We start from the raw sequence: 22,026 nt of genomic DNA on the forward strand, positions 1-22,026 counted from the left end.
ATCTCTTCATTCTCTACACTCAGCCGTTCTCAAGTTTCATATATCAAAATGCGGTGCGTCACCAACTGTACGCTGATGACACTCAAACATACAAATCTAGCTACCCAGATGAAATTGAGGGTACCACTGAAGGCGTAGAGAGGTATATTTCTTATGTAAAGTCATGAATGACATGTAACTAGCTGCAGATGAATGATGATAAAACTGAAGCCATCCGATCACCATGCAAAGACTTTCTCATTCACATCATTTACCTCAAACAATAAGTATCAGCAATGCCAACATTAAATTTACACAGCCAGTACAAAACCTATGTGCTACTCTCAAGAGTACGCTCTCATTACACCAACATGTAATAAACATATGCAAGGTCGCGTATCTGAGCTGAGATGAATCAGCTCCATTCACAGTTTTCTTTCGGTTGATGCCACTAAAATAAGTGTGTGTTCCTTAATACTTTCAAGACTGGACTATTGTAATTCACTTATATGTGGTTCGTCTCAGTATTTAATACATATACTTTAGTCAAAAAGTTCAAAACACAGCTGCTCGGAGCGTCCTTTTAGTACAAAGAACTGAACACACCTCCCCTTGCTCTGTTACCTTCACTGGCTAACCGTTCGATTCAGAATCAAACACAAAACGTGTTCACTATGCTGCATTTCGTTGACTGGCTCCGGTCCAATATACCTATCTGGTCTCACCCATGTCTAAACCCCATCTAGAAACTCACGCTCCTCTTCCGACACTCGCATTCTCATTGTTCCCACTGTTAAAATGATGTCATATCGTGGAACGAATTGTCCGTAGATCTTAGATACAAGAACACTGTGCCCTAATTCAAGAATGCTCTTAAAACTGACATATTTTGACTTCAGAACAGACTTGTATACTTAATAGTGCTTACTTCCTTAATTATTGTTAGCAAGTTTTTGTTTTGTACTTTCATATTTGTTTTCGGAGTTTTGTTATCTAATATTGTAAAGCACTTTGAGCTTCTAATGACAAGACGTTCACAGCATTATAATTTTTATTATTATTATTATTATTATTATTATTAAGCCCATGATGTCATGATAACGTCATTGACGACACACTGACATGATGACGTGTCAGCGATGCAGCATGGTAAACATTATTTTCAGGCTATTTAACTCGTATGCTTTCTTTATTTTTGGAATTGTAGAGCAGCATAAATAATATTTATAATTAAAAGGCCACGTATTATATTGATTGTGGAAACGTCATCGGGTGTTATCTACAACATCTATCATTTTATAAGAATCTTTTCTTCGCACATCTAGCCAGATGTTCGTCCGACACAACTGTACCAACTTGGGAAGTATCAGGACCATTACCAACGAGTTAAAACTGTTCGACTCGCGTCATAAAGAGACGGAGGTATATTAGTGGACAAAAAATGTCTTAGAACGGAACGCACAGAACAGTGACGTCAAAACTGATTCTTAACTTTGAGCATGCGCAATTTTAGTTACAACAAAAATGGCGACTCCGGTTAAAAAGGTATCATCTCGAAATTAGGTAGCAGAATAGAGACAAAATTTGTTTTTTGTTATGAAACAGTCCTAATTTATTAAGTTGTAAACCTGTTTTGATGGGCAAAAAGTTGTCTTCATAGAACAACCTGTCTTGTTGAATTGTGTGTCTGTTCTGTTGACAATATTGTCCTTGCTGAATGAACTGAGTTAGTGAGTATAGCTGTTTAGACAATATTTGTATTCAGTGAGTAGTCTCAAGTTATCGAATTGCATATCAGTTTTGATGGACAAAATTTGTCTTCATGGCTCCATGAATTGTTCATCTGCTTTCTAGATGTAATTTGTCTTGACAGAACAGTACCGGAGTTGTGCATTTATTCACAAGTGCTCGACGCGAGATTGATGTTGAGAAAAAAAAAATAATAATAATAATCTGAAGGAAAAAACATCATACAGAGTGACAAAACTACCTTAGATTACCCCCATGACCCGTTCTGACATATGACCCTCTCTATCATAATATATAAGAGAGAAGGTACGTAACTTCCAAACACTTCGTAACTTACACCCATGACCCTCGATTTCCTTCTGCTATTTCCGTCTTTAAAGACAACCGGCCGTACTATATGGCTTGTTTTACTCCCGAGATGTTTTTCTGTTCATTAAATCATCATTCACTTTTTTGCATTGTACCAAAATAAAGTTACAGGCTCCGTCTACAATAATGTCAGTTATTGGTTGTTGATACCTTGCTGAAGTCGGTGATAACCTCAAAATGTTTTCCCAAGTCATGATGTTTCCTTTAAATGCTGTATTGCAGCATAGTCCTATGTGTAAGACCTTGACAGTGATATTTATGTTTCAGGCATCAGGGTCTTACTGCCTAACTAACAGGGCTGTGTAGTGTGCTTTGATGTTGACTAGCATCGTAACGGAAGTAAGATCTTCAGGAATATCTCACAACTGGCAACTAAAATAACGGCACTTTTCTACAAAGTAAAGGCATAATGTTTTGGTCGGACTTTACTTACTTTTGTGTCTTTTCTTTAATAAATTCAAATTCTCACAAAAGAAATGGACCTGTTTTCAAGTTTCGTTGGCCTCCATTCCAGTTGACTGGACAGCGATGAATGCCGAAGTCGGGTTAAGTTGAAATTCTAACTTTAACGAAACGAATAAAAATATATTATTCCTATTGGAACTGTAAAGCAACGTTTCGTTTTGTTCAAGAAACATATCCGTCGCATGAACCTACTTAAACGTACTTTGGCATACCTCGACCACCGTCGCATTGCAAAATTTTTAAATGTATGTCAACAGAACAAGAAAATGCATCCATTTGCTAGTGTGATATTTTCATTCCCCCAGGATGAAGACAGCACAGTAAATATATTAAATACACATAAATTAGTAGAAGAGTGTTGATATATGCTGCTGAATGTGTGAGATATTCCTGAAACTTTGACTACTCGTTCCGAAGTCAACATCGGACCATGCTATACATGGCTATACATGGCCGTTATTTGGATAGTACGACATAGCACTATAACAAAACCATCATGTGCTATGTCTTACATTGTAGGATTATATTGCATCAGTGCTTAAAAATTTCTCACTACTTACCTACCCACATCCGTTTGACATAATTGGATATTTTGGAATTTGTGTTTTAAAAAAAAAACAATTGTATCAGTCTATTTTGCAGTACAAAATCATAAGGCACATTTTTATGTGGTGTGTAAATATTTAAATTCAGATTATCTTAATTATTTGCAGAAGAGAATCAGAGCATCAGACTTGATGAAAAGTTGTTGTCGTGTCGGTGAGGAAAAGTATGACTTCAGCAAAATTGTTGATCTAAAGGGAGGCGGTGGTAGAGATTCAACAAAGAAGGGTAGACCACCAGGTATTACATCAAGCATGCCGTCAAAGACTGCAGTGCAACCTGTTGCATTGACACTACCAGATGCAGTACCATGTGAAACTGAGGTAAGATACTATTTTCATTGCCCAATGTGCTTTAGGATTGTAAAAATATATTTAACTCATTACGGTTTAAGTCCATTTGAGTAATGTCTGCTGCTGTATATTTTCTTCTTTTACAAATTTAATTACACATATAAAAGTGCCCTGTTCCCGTATGTGTTTGCACTGTGTGCAAGAACCATGTGAGAAATAAAAATTTCTTTTGCAGAATCTCATCAAAATGTAAACATTTACTGTTATATCAATAGATGATGTGTATTTACCAATTTTTCTGTATTTTATTTACTTTTGTCTTATTTTCTATGTTGAATGTCTATTGCAGACAGTAGTGGAGGATTCAACTACTGAGAGATTACTTACATCAGAAGAAATGTATAGTAATCTTTTAAAGGAGTCTGATGGTCTTTTCATGATTGACAAGACCTACCAAACATTTATGTTGCAGGATTTTGACAAAGATAGGATGGCCCTTAAGGTAAATTTTTCTTTAAATTTTTAATCTTTCTAGATTTGTGTAGCCTAGCACTCCATACTCCAAGTTCCTGCTTCCAGAGCCTTACATTAGGTAATAGTTCTATTATGATGGACATCTTGCTAAAAGAATGAATAATTGGAAATGAGTTTTGCTAGTAGGAGATAGGCTACTTTAAACTAGTGATACTTTGTCAATTATACATGTATTCAAAACATTATATAATACTGTATGTATGTTTATTCACAGATTGTGTTCTTTGTATATTATTGTTCTATATTTATGTGAACATTGTTCACTAACAAAATATTGTTTATGTACAGGCATCATATTTGCAGGATATAGCAAAATTACCTTGTTTATATCTGGCATACACAATGTACATGCCATTAGACCATTTTCTCAGGACCCTAATATATGTTATAATAAATAATTTAATGCCATGTCCTCCTAGTAGAGCTTTACCAACCGCTCACTGCTTTGATCATGGTATCAAAGTCAAGTCACATGACAATAAGAAATTGTGATCATGATTTGTTACAATATGACTTTTGTTTGTTATTAAGTTCATTATAATGTATTCATTTTTATAAGTTTAAACTGTTATCAAAGATCTTCTGTCTGGTTTTTTTTTTTTCACAGACAGGGAAGTTTCTTTTTGCAACAAGAAGGGGGATGTCTTTCAATGACGATATGCATTGGATATATAAATGCACCTGCGATGTAACTAGATCCGAATTTATAGAATGCTGTGGAGAAAGGATGCATGTACCATACAGTGGTAAAAAAATAAAAATGATTTCTCTGCAATTTCAATCAAATCATCCACTTTAAAGATGCATATTCCAGTTCTGACATTATCACAAGAAAGTGAGATATAGCAATAACTTTGCCCAATTACATGGTCCATTTTGTTTTTGTTTTTCCCATTTCTGTCTAAACTATTTCTTGAGTTATGCATGCAGTTTCATAGAATTTTACTAAAATAACAATTCACAATTGCAAATAGTGTTATACATCAAAGTCAAGTTCAGTGTGTCACTAGGAATTGTAGCTTTACAATCAAAATAATATTGGGCTATGTAACTTTTGTTCAGCTTTGGAGAAACCTCGTATAAATCAATTCTTTGTGCATTACTGATGTCATTGTTCATGACTTGGAACAATTATGTACCACTACAGTTTGGTTATGTAAGTGGTGTTTCTGCATTTGTTCTTTCTTAATAGTAAGTTTTATCCCATGTACGATGACTCATACTTTACATGGAAAGTTTTATTTGTCCAACACTATTTGTTGTTTCTGAAATATAAAAATTTAATCTAATATTATAATTACCTATTTATGTGATTACAGACAGTTTTTTTTCCTATTATTATTGCCCACTTCAGTGATCATGGTTAAATTGTTTCATCCCTTATTAATTATTCAGCAGCTCAGTGGCTTGGATTATTATAACAAATTATGTTCACTTGTGTAAGGACACGTTTTTTATTTCAGATTTTATGAGGAGAGTGCCTGGATGCATCCACGTAAGCACATTGACAACCATTTTAGACCCCTTCGATGCAGTGAACCAGATTTTTCCGACTCTTTCAACAGGTATATAAATAATATTCCAAGTGCCAATCAGTATTGCAAATTACTGTGAAACCTAAGTTGTAAGGGTACAAAGAGAATGATATTATAAATAAGTCATGTCATGACCAAAATTGACAGTCCATCCTTACTTTGTGTTTATTTTAGTGTTGCACATGTATTTGCATTTCATCTGAGGCATTAGCATTAATAACTGACTGATATAATAACTTCTGGTAATCTGATTTCTGTAAAACAGTGAAGCTTTTAAATTGTTTTCTGTCAGTGGTGATACACATGTACAACATTAACATTACATCAACGAAACTCACAACAATTACACATTCAGATATGAATAATAAGTAAATAGCCAAAATTTAAAGCTGACAAAATTGACATTTATTCGATAATTACCAACTGCATGAATTTGTAATAAATGGTTCATTTTTCAGCCTAATGTTATTGTTTTATTTAGATATTTAGTAAATCTTGTAATATAAGTTAACCCATTATCAAGACTATTTGCTATATTTACTTTTGAGTTTTCGTTTACAAATTCTTCACTGTAGTATTTTCAGTTTTATGAATATTACATTTTCGGTTAAAATTTCTGTTTGTCACCATGCCCAATTATTGCATCATGGACTGTCTGGTAATATGTAGAAAAATATGAAAATGATTGCATTGTTCAGAGTATGTATTTGCTTTTAAGTCACTTCACATTTTTCAGATGATAATGAAGAAGATACAAATGAGTGTGATACATACGCAGATGTAAGTTTAAATTTTGTTAGGTATTAAATAACCTGCCCAACCCTACCTTAAAGAGTATGGTTTACATTCCAATCTAATACCTAAATTTCCCTCATCATAAAAAGGTATGCATCACTTAAAATTGTTGTCTATAATTGTGTTTCTTTTAGTAAGATTTGAAAATATCTTTGAAAAGTAAATGACAGGAAGTTATGTTTTTGAACAATAAACTCATCTAGCCAGTATGAAGTAAATATCGGTAGATAATGCAAAAGACATGTCACAATAAAATATGGGTAATTGGCTATCTTGATCTTCAGGACTTTAAGACAACATTATTGTTTTTAAAAATCAGTTTATACAGTAATGATTTCCTTTCTTTGTAAATTGAACATAATTTCTTTAACTTAGAGATCTGAAAATAATGGCTTGGTTTCTTTTATAACTTGTATATTTACATGATACTTTTATTTTCAGTTGAATAACAAATTTCCATGATTGTGTGTCTGTTACAAACATTGAATTATTCAGTAAACCTTCTGTGATAACATTATTTTCCCGTCCTCAGTGCAGATAAGTAGGTACCAAATATTTTTTTATAAAAAAAGACTGAAAAATTATATGAACCAAAATTGTTGAATATTCAAATGCGATGAATTTTAAAAATATATATATATACACATTTTATTTTTTCATAGAAAATAATAGAAGTGAGGAAGGGGCTGTTCTGTATTGTTATAGAACATTGTCATGGTGTAATCGATGTCTCTAAAGAAACTAAATGCTTGACCTGTGGAACCACCATGAAGGTCAAGTGCATACACCTACAGAAATTTTCTTCCCATCATGAAGAACTCTGTCAGACAAGTGGGAGCACACGTCCATCATCATATGAGCCCAAATGTTTGTCAAAGAGGAAAATACCATTTCATTCCTCCATCCTAATGCAAGCTGAGTATAAGAAACCATTCACAGAGAGATTCATATACGATGGTGAATATGTCATCTTGGTTTCTGATAACCAGCTGTGTGATGTTTGCTCTGGTAGACTGCAGGAAACCAGCAGCTACATACAGGCCAACATATTTGGTGTCCAGCAGATATTAAGTGCTAAAAGTAAGTAAACTTGAAATTTTAACTGGAAATTTAATTTTACTTTCATGGGACAGTTAAGCTCAAACATTTTGTGCTGTCTCAAAAGGTTCTTCTGGGCATATGAGTGATTGATTGTAGGTGCAAATGCAGTCTGGTTATGGTATTTTAAGGCTACATATGAAGAAAGGTCCCAAATGTTTTGAAAGACGAGCTAAAGAGAGACCATCGTTTTTTATATTTTTGCACTATTGAAATAAACAGAATCAGTTACTTTTGTTCCACTTTCTTATTGAATTCAATTTTTATGGCACACTGAGAGGACAAAACTATTACCCAATTCCCCACCTCACCCTTTGTTTTGCTCGTTCCTTTTGATTAGCCCCCGTTTTTTTCCTTCTTGACAGTGCCTAAATTAACCCAATCATAAATGTAATCCTGTTGCTTAAATTAACTGCTTTCATTACATCATACTATAAAACTGAATAATTAGCTTGTTACTCAGAACTGGTAGAATGGTTTTTATCTGTTTTGATGAAAAATGCTTTCTTATACACACAAATTAAATTATTACGACTTTTTCGTGACAAAATGAATAGTGTGTCATGTGCAACAGTTCAAATTTTCAGAGAAAGTTTGTAATATAATATGAAATGTTAAGTACAGATATATGGAAAGATAACAGGTACACTTCATTAAGAGTAAACATTGAGAATATGTTATCATTACCTACTGATATAATCCTTAAGCCTGTTATATTATCCAGTACCACTGTAAATAATACATGAACATTTTACATGTCTCTAATGACTCATGTATTTATTGAAATGTAACAGAGTTATGTGATATTTAATTTTCAGTCTTCTCCAAAACATGCATGGAATGTGAGAAAACATTCCATTTGGATGGCCTGGAGCAGTGTGTGCTAAATATAGGTAGATACATCATATGTCATGAAGTCCTTAGAAGATTCATGTATTACTTCTTAACTGGAAAGTAAGCATATCGTATTCTCTGAGTATTAATTAAAATATTCGCTTTATTGGGGGTTTTATCCCTTGTAATTAGGTTCTTCTTTTTCAGCCACAGCAGCTTTCTTAAATAGCTCATGTTACTGTATTAAAGTTTATGAAAGCCCTCTTAATCATTTTCTTTATTGAACTGCATGTGTATGCTTAAGATATTATCATTGCTATTAACTACCTGTTTTCTTGGTCATGTTTGATATAATCTTCAATTGTTTGCATATACATATAATTATATATACAGATCATGCTTTTGGCCAAAAATTGTATTGATTCCATGTTCATTTTTGAAGCAGATGAAGAAGAAATTTTTTTTTGAAGCATCCAGTTTAAATATTATTCTTGGGGGTGGGGATTTGCCTTTTACTTGCAATTGTCTCAATATTCTGTAGTAATATTTGCAATTATTACAACAATGCAGTACTGCTTCGATGGCCTAGTCATTAGAGTGGCTACCTCGGATGCTGTAGGTCGTATTATTGATCCCTGTCCGAGTCATACCAAAGACATACAAAAATGGTACTAACAGCTGCCTCGCTTGGCTCAGCATTAGGAGGTTAGTATTATGACTGGTCAGGATGATGTGACTGCGTGGGACCTAATGATACATGTCTGCAGCATGATGCCCAGTGCTAGACAGCACTATAAACTGCCACACTGCAGACATTGTAGCGATATGACTGAAAAATTGTTAAAGCTACATTAAAAATCCAAATCACACACACACACACACACACAAATACATTTAAATTTGTACAATATTATAGTTGTAACACTTGGATTCATTTGAGCTAGCCAAGGTTCCTATATGACAGCCCATCTACAACTTGGCATATCGTGCAAATATTTCTGTGCTGCGGGTCTGTAAATTTCATTGGATATGGCAGCAAGCCACTGTATCCAATCAAAATTAAGTTGTTAAAATTTTAACACTGTTCCTACATGACCAAGACAAGGGGAGAACACAACTTGCATGGCGGATAAATAAGCAATTTTCCAGTGCTGGTCCATGTTTGCACAAATGCCTTTCACTCAAATACACCTGGAACTTTGGCTAGCAAAGATCCACATGGATTATTTTTAATATCACAATTGAGTAATTGCAAACTGGATGAAAGTAAAACTATGTGCTAATATCTTGTCCTTTGCTCTCTCCTTATAATTAATGATATCAAAAACTATTTTCATCATTCCTTTTTAATTGAATACTGGAATATTTGTTTATAATTTTATTTTGCACAGGTCAACAATTTTCACAGAATACACAGTCCTGTGTAAGATGCACACAGATGCTGGACATGACATTCAGGGAAAACTAAGTTATGGTGAATTTAAATCAGCATGGTACAGCTTTTTGGATCTGCTTGAAATAGATTATTCCAGTGCCTTTGTATGCCCACACTGTGGCCCAGATCCAGACACTGTAGTAATGGATGCAACGTCAGTGTCATTCCGAAAGGAACTTATGTCTTGGCAAAATATACTGTCTTCAGTTAACACCGTGGACAAACCATATGATGCTAGAGATGCACACAGGTAATAATATGAGAGTATGTTAACATTTATTGATGTCTATCCATCTGCCAGAAATTTGGAAGGGACATATTGGCTTTTACCCTATCTTTGAAAAATATCTTGCATTGTTATTGGTGAAGTGTGTTATATTAGACCTGGCAAAATGCCATTTGAGGTCATTACGAAATATAATAGGTCAGTGTGAGTTGATGTCAAAGATTACAGCATTTGAGCACTCATTCACTTATCATTGCTTAACAGTGTCTCCACAAATAATCGTTTGAAAATAATTAACACGTTATTTGTGGCAATTGTCAGAGTAAATTATTGGCATGGTTTGTTGCAACCCAGTATTGATTGATAGTGTCATCTATATATTATAACATACCAAGATTATAATAAATAATGTAACAAATATCCTACATGTGATTTTTAGTCGGTCACTTTCTCCACTTTAGCCAAACGAATGAGTATCATTTCTTATAATTATTTATATATGCAGATTTGTATGGTTTCATGGACACTATTGTTTCAATAGCAATATTGCTTTGCACTGCAAGTTCACAATTATCACTATACAAGACAAATAAAGCTTGATTCTAATTGTGCATGTGTCAGTATATAAGTCAATAAGACATTATGTGGTTGAGAATCATTAAGTACTTCAACTCTAATAGCAAAGTAAGTTTTGTTTTACTAAAATATATTTTAAATCTGATGCTATCATTGGTGATTCTAATTCCTGAGTGACAAATGTTCATTCCTTTTTTGTATCATGTTCTGTGCCCTCACTTTCATTTTGTCACAGAAATGGCGCCAATATATTACCGTTTCTTTTTTAACAGAGCCAAGGAGCGGACACTTTTTTCAAGGATAGTGAGATCTTTCCTGCTTGACTTTACATCAAGGGGAATAAGTTTAGAGCAGAAAGGGAAACTCCTTCAAACTGTTCAAGAAGAAAATCAAAGTTGTGAATTGTTGTCTTTCTTAACAGTTATACTAGAAGACTGCATCAACAGAGGAGACAGAATTGTAGCTAAAGGATATTGGAGGGAGCTGATCAAAGCTTTGGCTTCCTCAAACCCTTTGTGTAGTTTTTTAGCTCCATCAGAAGATTTATTTGATTTTCTGAATTGTTCTTTGGCAAAACATGTTTCTATCTTTGAAGATGACACCACTCTTTCCAGAATTCAGAAAGAAATACCAGTATTTTTCAACCTTCTTTCAAATTTGAAGGAGAAATTTCCATTTGACACGCTACAAAACATCCTTCCCTATCTTAAACAAAAAGTTTTTGATCCATTCGTTAAAAAAACATGCCCATCAGAATTACCAAATGAAGAAGATATCGATGATCTGGCATTTTTTCCTCAGCTTCCACAGATTAGAAAGAGAGGAACATTTGTTGCAGATAAGAAAGGGTCTAGGCTGAAGGACATTTGCTCCAAGTTTGCCAAGGGACATCCGCATCTGCTGCCAGGAGTGTTTACACTGTTTTGCCCACATGGTAAGCATAAGTAAGATGTTGTCAGAAAAACAAATTGAATCATGTAACAGAGTATATTTTACCCGAAGATTGTCTTAACACATTAACCCCTAGCGACAACTTTACGGGGCAGGAGGTAGTAGCCTACTGCCGAGCTCTGTAGCGTCATGGTCATGGATGATACACTAAAGTGGGTGGTATCATAGAAAGGTAGACAGATGTAGCTCTACAATGAAACTAAATAATCTGGAATATCTAGTTGCACTTCAAAATACAGATAGAAAAACCTCATTTTTTAGACCCAAATTTTTTTAACCCAAAATTTCCCTGTGGTCGGAATCCGATTTCGTGTCTGGATTTTAGACTTTTTGGTATCAGATCTAAGGCAAACCAGTATGAACTGCAAACAGATGAGTTTTGTAAAAGGTAGGATAAGATGGGCATTTGGAATAAAGAGTGGTCTCCATACAAAAATAATGGCTCCGTTTAGCAAAAAAATAAAAATAAAAAGAAATTCCAACTTTTACTCCTCTGCTCATGTGCGAGTCAAATAGCCAACAAATAACGATGTTTTTAACACAACTAGGTAGTATGTTATTGAAAGATGGCCGGGGATTTGGTGTTTTCGAGTCAATTCAGAAATAGCTTTCAAAATGTGTTTCCTACTCGATTTTCAGGCAAAAATGACAAAAAGCTCCAGGGGTTAATGTGTTAATGGCATTAAATTAACTGCACACTGGTATCACCAGACTCCAGTTTAATGAGTTCTTATTTGCTCAAAAGGCTACCAAGTTTATCACTTTCAGTTAATCATTGTTTTTAGCCGACATTTCTTCAGAATTGTTATTGTATTAATAAATATTTTTAAACTAAATCACTTGCATGTACATGTTTTAGTTTGTTTATGTACTGTTACCCCATGATTTTGTCAAGAAAATATTTAAGTGTCTTATTTTAATTTATAGGAATTTGCTACGGGTTCCAGGTAATGAAAGTGCATGAATCACCAGATGTTCCATTCACCCTCCTGAGGACCAGATTTAGGAAAGGTTAGTTGTGTGATTGGCTGTTATAAACTTAGATCTTTTGTTTCTTCTTTGAGCATGTGACAAGATATAAATGTATATTTTCAATCATTATTCAGCTGATGGCTATATCTTAATAATACCTTTAACAACAACCATTCAATAATCTTTTCTTTGTTGACAATATTAATTATAGAACGAAACAAATTTTGCCGTTTGGGAATATAGATGGTGTTGTGGATAAGTTCCTTGAATTTTTATACCATGTAATATGGATAATTGTCAAAGGTTATAATATTCGGCCTTTTTTCTACCATTCATAGTTAAGCAGTTAAGAAAGAAATGCTTGAGATTCATATACTTTATATACAAATTAGCAATGATAGTTTTGAAGGCATCATTCAGAAATAGTATATGAGTGTGATTTTTGTTTCAGCTCCAAAACTGGTAGTTTATGATAATGCCTGCTCTCTCCATGTTTACAGCCTCAATAGGGATCCAGTATTTTTCAAGGACACATCATTCCGAGTGGACAGTTTGCATTTTAGAAATCATACAGGTACATGTATTTAAATGAAGTTTTGTTTATTGAATTCCTATACAACATTCTGTGCTATCCATCCTGTTATAGCATTATTTTTATCTGTACATTGCAAACTACACTTCATTCCAAAGACTTGGTACCAGCAGCTGTCTCACTTAGCGCTCAGCAGTAAAAGGTTAGTGTTAGGACTGGTTGGCCTGGTGTCAGGATAATGTGACAGGGTGGGACATCATGCTATGTCTGTGGCATGATGCACCAGTGGCAGACATCACTATAAACTGATACACTATCAACATCATAGCATTCTGACAAATATTGTTAAAGCTACGTTAAATACCCAAATCACACACACACACTCAAACTACTCTTGATTTTGTGGAAAATTCTGTTTATCTTTTTTCTGAAGTTTTACTATTGTTTTGTTATGAAAACAGAGACTGTAATCTTAATTTTGGGGTCCATTCTATATTTTATATTCTGGAGTTTACTTAATTTAAGGATTTGTTTTTCTCTATATTTACAGCATGTGGTCCGAGTTACGAGTTGAAGGCATATCCACAGTATTGTAAATTAAATTCCCAAGTGGTCGAACAGTCCAACTCAAGATTGCAGAGGTTAAAGGGATCCCTGTCTTACATGACGCAAAATAATTTCATGAAACACTGTAAATTTTACTTGTGGGGCCAAAATCAAGAGATCCTTTCTAAAAACAGATGAACCTAAAGATTGCAGTTATTGTTGGCATCAAGCAAAACTGATACACATTTTTGTATGGCAACTTTAATTCAAATTATATTTTCTAGAGAATTTATAACCTAAAGTTGAAAATTTTTGTTCTTTGACAAAATGTCTCCATTCCTTTATCATGAACATCAGTGGTTTTCCTTATCAGGTGTGAAGTAATTAAACTTGAGCCTGTCAGTAATAGGCAACACCTGAAATCTCTTATCATTGAAATACACTAGTTAGGGGTACTGATCAAGGAAGTGATGTCATTTCCATTGATGAAGGGGAGGAGCTCACAGATGTTAAGCTTCCAATAGTATTGAAGAGTTGGTGGAGTTCTTTGAAAATCAAGGTATCATGCCTCTTCTAGCTATACAAGTGAGAGAAAGGATACTTGTACTTTACATGCAGTTATTGTAACTGAAACCATGAAAGTGTACAACAAGAGGAAGAAGACTTTATTTTAAACCTGGAAATATTCCACATAAAGTGGTCGCATATCTGATTAATAATACTCTACCAAATTCCAGTGCTGCATCAGTTAAGTGACCAGAAGAATAGCAGGGACAAAGCTGACAAATGAGGGTCTTTTTTCAGTTGTGGCACCAGACAGTAATGGTTTGGGTCTTCTAGAATTCTATGGCCATCATCCACAACAAAACTGGACCTTAAATAGATGGAAATGAATCATTATAATGGGGCACGTTTGATCTGTAGGGGGAAAAAATGTTGAAAAGTTTATCATTCATGGACATGGCAATCCAGACAGCATATCTGAGAGACCCAAGTTCCAAATTGTTGATGAAAGAAAACAGAGACTTGCTTGGAAGCATATAATGATGTTTAAGAACTGCAACTTTAAGTCAGCAGAGTATAAGTTGTACAAGGAGATAAAAACAATAAACCTGGGCCAAATCCTGATGTTGCCAATATGATGCTTCAAGCTGGACTACAAGATACACCAGTGAGCAACACCAGAGCTAGATATTTGCTTGTGGCCATTGCCATTCCACCACTTAGGAGAACATATATGCAAAGGACCTCCAACATTGTGGGCAAGCTACTGTAGAGTTAAATACAAACTTTTTATAGCAGACAAGCTGAAACTAGTCAGACAAGTTAATGTCATGCATGGTGTCCAGGATCCTACACAAATGAAGGTTGCTTTTGATGCAAGATGCAATGCCATATAGCCTTGAATGTGAAAAGAAACCTGGTCAAAGTTTATCTCAAACTGTTGGAATTGCCTGTGAAAATGTTAAAGAGATAGCAAATTCTCAGCCAAGATAAGTACTCGACCTCAGTACTCTGCAGTTTGATCTTCAAATGAATGATGGAAGACAATTATGGTGGTGATGTTAGAAATATTAAATGTCAACTCCCCCAAGTACTGGATGCCACTCTGTGCTGTTATTCTGGGTACTGCAGGAAATGTCAGCATTATTCAGTGGTCAGTGGGGAGGAAGTTCTAATAATTGATCGATACGATCAGCATACCTGGGCCCTCATCAAGTGATTCATCTGAACATGATAGAAAATGATAAGAATATCCTACTAGAAGTCCTGAAAATGTAATGTGTTGTTGTGGAACAATTGCAACTGAACACAATGACACAGAAATGTGAGGCTGTGAACTGATCAATCAGTGTTAAATTACCTAAAAATGTGAACTATTCAATAAACTTTGAGGCAAGAGTGCATTCAGCAAGACATAGACTCAATAACAGACTGTGAAAACCATTGAAAACCAAAGTAAATTACCTGGGAGGTATAGTTTCACCAAGGACTATGAGATCAATGGAAACAGTGGATAAAAACTGTACTTTCCATGAGTTGTAGGAAACCAGGCAACATATTCTGACAAGACAAGTAGATACGATGCAGGCTTATCTGTGGTACAGAACTCAGCAAGGCAAAAGGAAGTCTGACTACTGCAAAGTACTGCTGGATTCCAAGGGTGATGACTCCTGTGCATGTGTTTATCAGGAGCCAGTGGACACTGCAGACAGAAATGAAGATCTTAGTCCATGTGCAAAATGACTGCTCAAAGAAATCATGAAAAGCATGATACAGAATGGAAAACTGTCGTGGGGAAATCCGTAGGTAACACAATGCATGTTATGTGCACTTTTGTTATTTACTACCACCTGATGAGACCTATGGAGAGGTCAAAACAGTTTTCTCAGAATATAAAGACAATGTAAAGAAATTAAAAAGCAAAATAAATCTATAACAAAAAATTCTAAAGTGAAATGACTCACTGACTGAACAAATAAAGGAATGTATTTAAGACGGAGCTGTCATGCCAGCATGTTCTAATACCTAAAGAACACACTCTTTCTTCTATCCTTGTTATTCAACACAATCATCCATGTTTGCATGCATCATATCAATCAATAATCTCCATTTCATGCATTTAAACAGTAAGTCAGACCTGATTTGATATGGATGTGGGTGGGTGTACAGGACATATCATGATACAGGTAATACCTGTATTATTCTTGTCACAGTTTCAACTTTATCATGCAATCTGGAAAGTCAACATGCCTGGTAACCTTTGCAGCACTGCCTATTGCTGTTGATGGAATTAGGTTTTATATAAACACTCACACCTAAACTATTGTGGTAGAAATGGGATGCATCAAGCTCTTTTGGAATGTTTAGACTTCGCAGCTTTACTTTTAATTATAGTCTCTGGATGGACACACTTTTTCTTCGATATGTTTGTCTCAAGGTCCCTATATGACAACAGGCCTTATAACCTAGATTATATTACATATATTTAGAGAGAGACAGTCAGACAGACAGACAGTCAAATCATTCAATAGCTCGTGAAACGAAGAAAGTTATCACCTAAGGCAGTGTAAAACCATGATTTGTTCAGAAAACTCCTGACATACCTCAGTGGAAGGCAAAGACCTTTAAATACAAGACATTTATATATTTGCTGGGATGAAATTTGAATTGCTGTTGTTACCCAGTGACTACAAAACACGTATTCATTAGTAGTACAGGTTTGACTTTGTGTGTTTGTGTATGTATGTTTAATATATGTATATAACAACAAATATTTAAACATATAAATGAACATAGATAGGACATAAAAAAATTATATCAGTCAATCATTATCATCTCATGTTGCCACACATTTGAACAAGAGTTCCCTTACTTTACAAGATTTCTTCTTTCAACTTATTATAGCTGATGCTGAGATGGAACATCCGCTAAAGAAAACCTATTGGATTCACCGTCTTAATACGGTATATCCAAAAGGTATAAAGTTCAAAACACTATACCACATTCATGAATCAAACTTTTTATGATAATTTTATGTCCCATGTTTACAATTAGTTAAGAATATTTGTATATTTTTCTAATTTTCAGAATAATTTAACTAGTAAAAGTATCCACAAAAATCATACAAATAAGTTTACTAATTCTTTAAAAATGAACAGGCATTTTAAAATTCTCATTATATTATGATTAATTACCTATAAAATATTTATTAATTGATTATAAGTATTATGCACGCCATAATTTTTTATTATATAATTAGAGTTCTGATGAAATATTGAACATTCTTGAATAATGTCAAGATATATATTTTTTTAAATTGTGCATTATACATAATAAAAATATTAATAAAATTGTTTCACTCTATTTATTCATAAATGTTTGAGATAGTTATTAATAGAAATATATGTATCTTTACAATCCAGTTTCATGCATTGAAATACCATCTATTTGTACTGTATAAGCATATTTCCATGTCAGTTATTCATTCAAGAATAAAATAATTAGGTTAAAAATGTAATATATTATGTCATCTTGTTTATGTTATAATTGTCTATATCATCGATCACTTAGAAACAGAATATATTTAATGACATAAGCAATGATATTGAATTCAGTGTGATGAAGCAATAAAGCAAAACTGGTTACACATTCTATGTGTTTGTGTTGTCTATTTTATAATATATATATATATATATATAATGGGAGATAACACCTAATCTTATCTTGATACAAAGCTAAAATAGTGCATGCTTTTAAACAGATAATCATTAGAAACCAAATATATACTTTGGTCTCAAAAGATTTCAACTTGGAGACCAGTAAAGAATTGTTCATTATATATCAACAACTTTTGATCATCCTGAGTTGCAGAGGCAATTAAGGTATATACAAATATGCATTGAATGGGGTGAGCTGAAAATTTGACACATTAAATAAAAAAACATTTTAATAGTAAAAGCTGCAGCTTGTGCCAATTAAAAATAAACTTTGATCCAGAACTCTTGACAGATCTCTTACCTCTGCTGTGGAGAAGATGAGTTTTTCTTGCGATGTGTTTCTGACGCTGAATTAAGTTTGAGCATATTGGGTATATGAAGGACAAATGTAGGAAAAGCCTTGGGTTTTGTGCCAATTGTGACCGATTCGCGAGCTGACGGAATCAGTTACTCATTTTAAAACAGTAATAACATCGCCACTTGCTTATGGTTCTATTGTGTACTATTAACAGCGGCAATCTTGCGATGCTGATGTTGACGCATGATCTGATGATATTCAGTCGGCGAATCCGACTTTATGTTGCATTACTTAGAACTTCCACTTGATAAAACGTCTATACTGAGGCAAATCAATCATCACTTTCTCTCAGACGAATAAAACTGGCTCTTCAGTATACCATCAAAGTATATTCTAATCCATTTATTACCGCATATTACACCTTTCGGTCCAAATACAAAATATCCTTATCTTTCTACTGCTGAAATTAAGCTCTACTCAAATCAAAGAACTATATTGAAACCTATTGATAATTTTAAAAAATGAAACAGTGTCATCAGTCATTCCAGGAAAATGGTTAGAAAATTAAAAACATATAAAGTATCGAATCTAAGATAAACAATCACGTATTCTTAATCATGTACTCATTTTTCTTCATAATTAAAAGTTTTACTCGCAAATTATATTTGGCTATTTGTATGTGCTATGATTAATATAATATATCTGTTATATTAGAGAGGTCATGACCTTGGAAATAATTTTTTAAACCACAATGCATGTGACTGACGAGTGACTTGCAACCTCTTTCATATAACAAGCGTTATATTAAATTTAAAGGGATTGTTTTCTACAATAGGACGAAATTACCTTGTCAACATAGTATTTGAGTAAATTATATTCCTAAGACGTTCGTTAATATCTGTCCGGGGTAAACAACGTTAAGTAGGTTAGGGATCTTGAATACGACAATGGGGAAAATTCGGTAGGTTAGGCGTTTTTTGACATTTAAAAAAAAAGACTAGACCAAATAAGTATTGACATATTACCATTATCCTTTCTCCTACAAAATTACATCCACTCTTAAATCCACGTCTGTTTCGGAGTAGATTTGGAATAATATTAAATTTCATGATCCTTCAGAAAGTCTATATACGACTGGCGACATGCATGTTTCGTATAATTTATGACACTTTCGGAACTCTAAAAGAAACATAAAAAGTTCAGATCATGGTTGATAAGTTTGTTATGTTGATCTAAAGAAAGTCATTTTGGAAAACACGAGCATTTGACGCTATTAAAAGGAATTTATATTTAGTGAATAGGGTATCAGTTTGTACGAACAGAACTCTTTACATGAAATGTACAAGTGTTTTCCAAAAGGAAAAGGTTGATTTCACCAGGAACAACGGTAGAATATTCACTCCATTTGGAAAGAAACACACAAAACATTTCAAATCTAGATGAGCGCGCGAAAAAGCATGGCTATCTAAAGGAATATGTTCTGCTAATTTGTTTAGAGATGGACATACAAATTAGTCAAATAGTTTATAATATCAGCAGATTAAAATGCATGTAACAGTGTATGATTCAGCTAATGCACATAACGAAGGAGCTGTATGTCCCAGCTTTGTCACAAAATATATATTCCCAGGAATGAGACATTACACACAAACCGCAACTCACGTATATACTAATAATCTATAGTATCTGTTTAGAAGGGACGTTCGCATTTAACTTATGAATAAGGTAATTAAAAAAAAAGTAATATGAAGTTATGCTTGGTATTTTTCTTCATTGATATGCATTTTCCCGTAGGAGTAATTGTTTCTTTTACTTAAAGTAACCCTAAAACTGTCAGATACAATTAGAGGTAATAACAGTCGGCATGGTTTTCAAACGTTTTCTTTTATTCCTGGCTTGCGTATCTGTGTGTACTGCCTATTTATTGAGTACAATTGTTTATAAATTTAAGTACAGAAAACGTAATAATGTTACGAATTTGTATATTTCTTTTTATTTTGGTTTTAATTAAACAAATTTGGACATTTTGGGTATGTACGGCATTTTATCACATCATTCGCTAATCTCCTTTTACAATGACACAGCAAGGCAGCCTACCCCGGCTGTCCTCGGCCGGTATCGATTCTACGACCAACGGATTAAGAGACATACCTTCTTCCAACTGATCGCCGTCATTACAGGAACAATGCATTACAGTGAAAAAATGTATGGTATTGAGTGAACAGGAACTTCATTATTAGAGATTGCATGAAAACATCATAGCACCATTCGCTATATTTTGCTTCAGAAAAGCAGTCAATTTACAAGACTCGATGCATACGTGATAAAATTAAATGAAGTTGTTGTCAGTAATAAAATTCCTACCATTTTTAGTGATTAAATAGCAGAGATCATAATTTAATGTAACACATAACGCTACTATTACACTTGTTAAGTGAAGACATTCTTTGGGTTGCCGATTTTCTTAGATTCTCATATTACATGGCATAAAAATCAGAAAACAAACAGAGGACCTTCATTTCCAATAAGGCATCTATTGTATGATTTTTTCTTCTTCTTAATTCTTCGGATTACTTGATTGGAAGGTTGTATCAAACACACACGCACACACCAACAAACACAGAATAGATATTGTCATGAATAACTGGAAGCACGTTTTATTCTGCAACGAATGGGTATTTTGAGGCTCGTACTTGTGTGTATTATGGGAAAAAACACGACGACGGTTAGATGGTGCCGAGGTAAGTAAAGTGCCTATGACCTAGACACAAAACGATATAGGACCATTTTCTTTTAGAAACAACTTGCCATAATAGGTCTTCTGTTGAAAACATAATGTCGAGATAACCGTAAGTTCAGGAGTAGCCAAAACAAGATTTGTTTAAAATAGCTGTCATGACAACCAAATTTGATGTATTGGCACCGTTTTTGTTTTGGATCAATTAGGCATCATTAGAAGTCTTGGTGTAATTATTTGCATAAGCAATCTGTTCAAAATTCTCGAGTCTGTGATCCATGCTTGTACTTATCTTACACATTATTCCATTGAAGGGACTATTTCTTCCTTTTGAGTGTCCATTGTTGAAACCATCTCTGATATTCTTTAGTGATAACATGATTTTTAAATTAACTGTTTTGGTAGATGTACTATATGTCAATTGTGCATCATTTTCTGAGTAATGATAAGATTTTCAAGATGTTTGCCATACTGGGTGTCAGATTGACACTATTTTTATTTAGTATCAACTACACATCATAAAAAGTATTTTTGTAAAAGCACAAGATCAATATGATCAGTATACCAGGGGAAAGTAGTATTAACAGGATTTTCAATGTGGCGTCCATACTGAATAGATCATAACCATGACCATTTATGACCAATGAGACATCATATTAAGTCTTCTGCTGAAAATAAGCCATGTTAACCTCTCATTTCCGGATGAACGTCAAGATTGCTATTGTGAATGTCAGAGTAGCACCATTTTCATTTAGGACCAACTGGATCACAGACTGAATATGTGTCATGTCAATCAATGTAGTTTAGTAGGAGTAGCAAAAACAAACTTGGAGAAATGTAAAACAGACAATAGGTTGTAGCAGTCATGTGGTTTGAGGAACATGCAAGGATTTTATGTGCACTCTTGATACAATGCTTTATTGTTTACATCTGGCACATTTTGGGCATACAACTAAATAATATATTTTTGCTTCAAGGTAGTCAACCTTCATTGGCTGTGATTTACATGATAATCCAGCTTGTGCTTTCTGCCTACTGTGTAATGGGTTCAGTGATAACATGTACTTATGATACATCAATGGTGTTTGGTTAAACAGAGCAACCAAATCAAGTCTGGAATTAGTTTTGTGCTGTATTCTTCATTATCAATGCAAAGTGAAAAACTGTAGATGCAAAAATTGTTTACTTAAGAATGAAAAGGAGTTCATTATCTACTTTTCCAGTGTCGAGTGAATGAAACTATCTGCTGATGCATGCATCAGAACAGTTGTTGCTGAAG

The 22,026-nt window shown here is 34.0% G+C and overlaps 2 protein-coding genes and 1 long non-coding RNA gene across 5 annotated transcripts in view; 2 read left to right on the forward strand and 1 right to left on the reverse strand.

The window, feature by feature from the left end:
• Nucleotides 1-22,026, forward strand: part of LOC149798377 (proteolipid protein DM beta-like) — a 220,189-nt gene that overhangs the window by 44,360 nt on the left and 153,803 nt on the right. The gene's annotated exons all lie outside the window — the stretch shown is intronic.
• LOC149798378 (uncharacterized) overlaps nucleotides 1-22,026 on the reverse strand; it is a 59,720-nt gene that overhangs the window by 14,920 nt on the left and 22,774 nt on the right. The gene's annotated exons all lie outside the window — the stretch shown is intronic.
• On the forward strand, nucleotides 1,400-17,644 carry LOC149798379 (uncharacterized). 2 transcript variants are annotated; one of them, XM_089963547.1, is made up of 13 exons: nucleotides 1,400-1,524; nucleotides 3,276-3,488; nucleotides 3,808-3,960; nucleotides 4,600-4,738; nucleotides 5,456-5,557; nucleotides 6,264-6,307; nucleotides 6,985-7,402; nucleotides 8,239-8,374; nucleotides 9,646-9,939; nucleotides 10,764-11,425; nucleotides 12,370-12,453; nucleotides 12,866-12,988; nucleotides 13,497-17,644. In XM_089963547.1, exons 1-13 carry the CDS (start codon nucleotides 1,504-1,506, stop codon nucleotides 13,688-13,690), a joined length of 2,583 nt encoding a protein of 860 aa, XP_089819673.1. In that variant the 5' UTR covers nucleotides 1,400-1,503; the 3' UTR covers nucleotides 13,691-17,644. The 2 variants fall into 2 exon arrangements, with proteins under 2 accessions (XP_089819673.1, XP_089819674.1); XM_089963548.1 differs by having other exon boundaries at nucleotides 12,915-12,988; nucleotides 13,497-13,667.

The sequence above is a fragment of the Sinohyriopsis cumingii genome, chromosome 6 (genome assembly GCF_028554795.1).
Source record: "Sinohyriopsis cumingii isolate HCF-2022 chromosome 6, ASM2855479v2, whole genome shotgun sequence".
NCBI lineage: Eukaryota > Metazoa > Mollusca > Bivalvia > Unionida > Unionidae > Sinohyriopsis > Sinohyriopsis cumingii.

Coding starts and splice junctions, on each gene's coding strand:
- LOC149798379 (XM_089963547.1), top strand. CDS start 1,504: ATGGCGACTCCGGTTAAAAAG. Junction 3,961..4,599: donor AAGATAGGATGGCCCTTAAG/GTAAATTTTTCT, acceptor TTTTTTTCACAG/ACAGGGAAGTTTCTTTTTGC. Junction 9,940..10,763: donor GATGCTAGAGATGCACACAG/GTAATAATATGA, acceptor CTTTTTTAACAG/AGCCAAGGAGCGGACACTTT.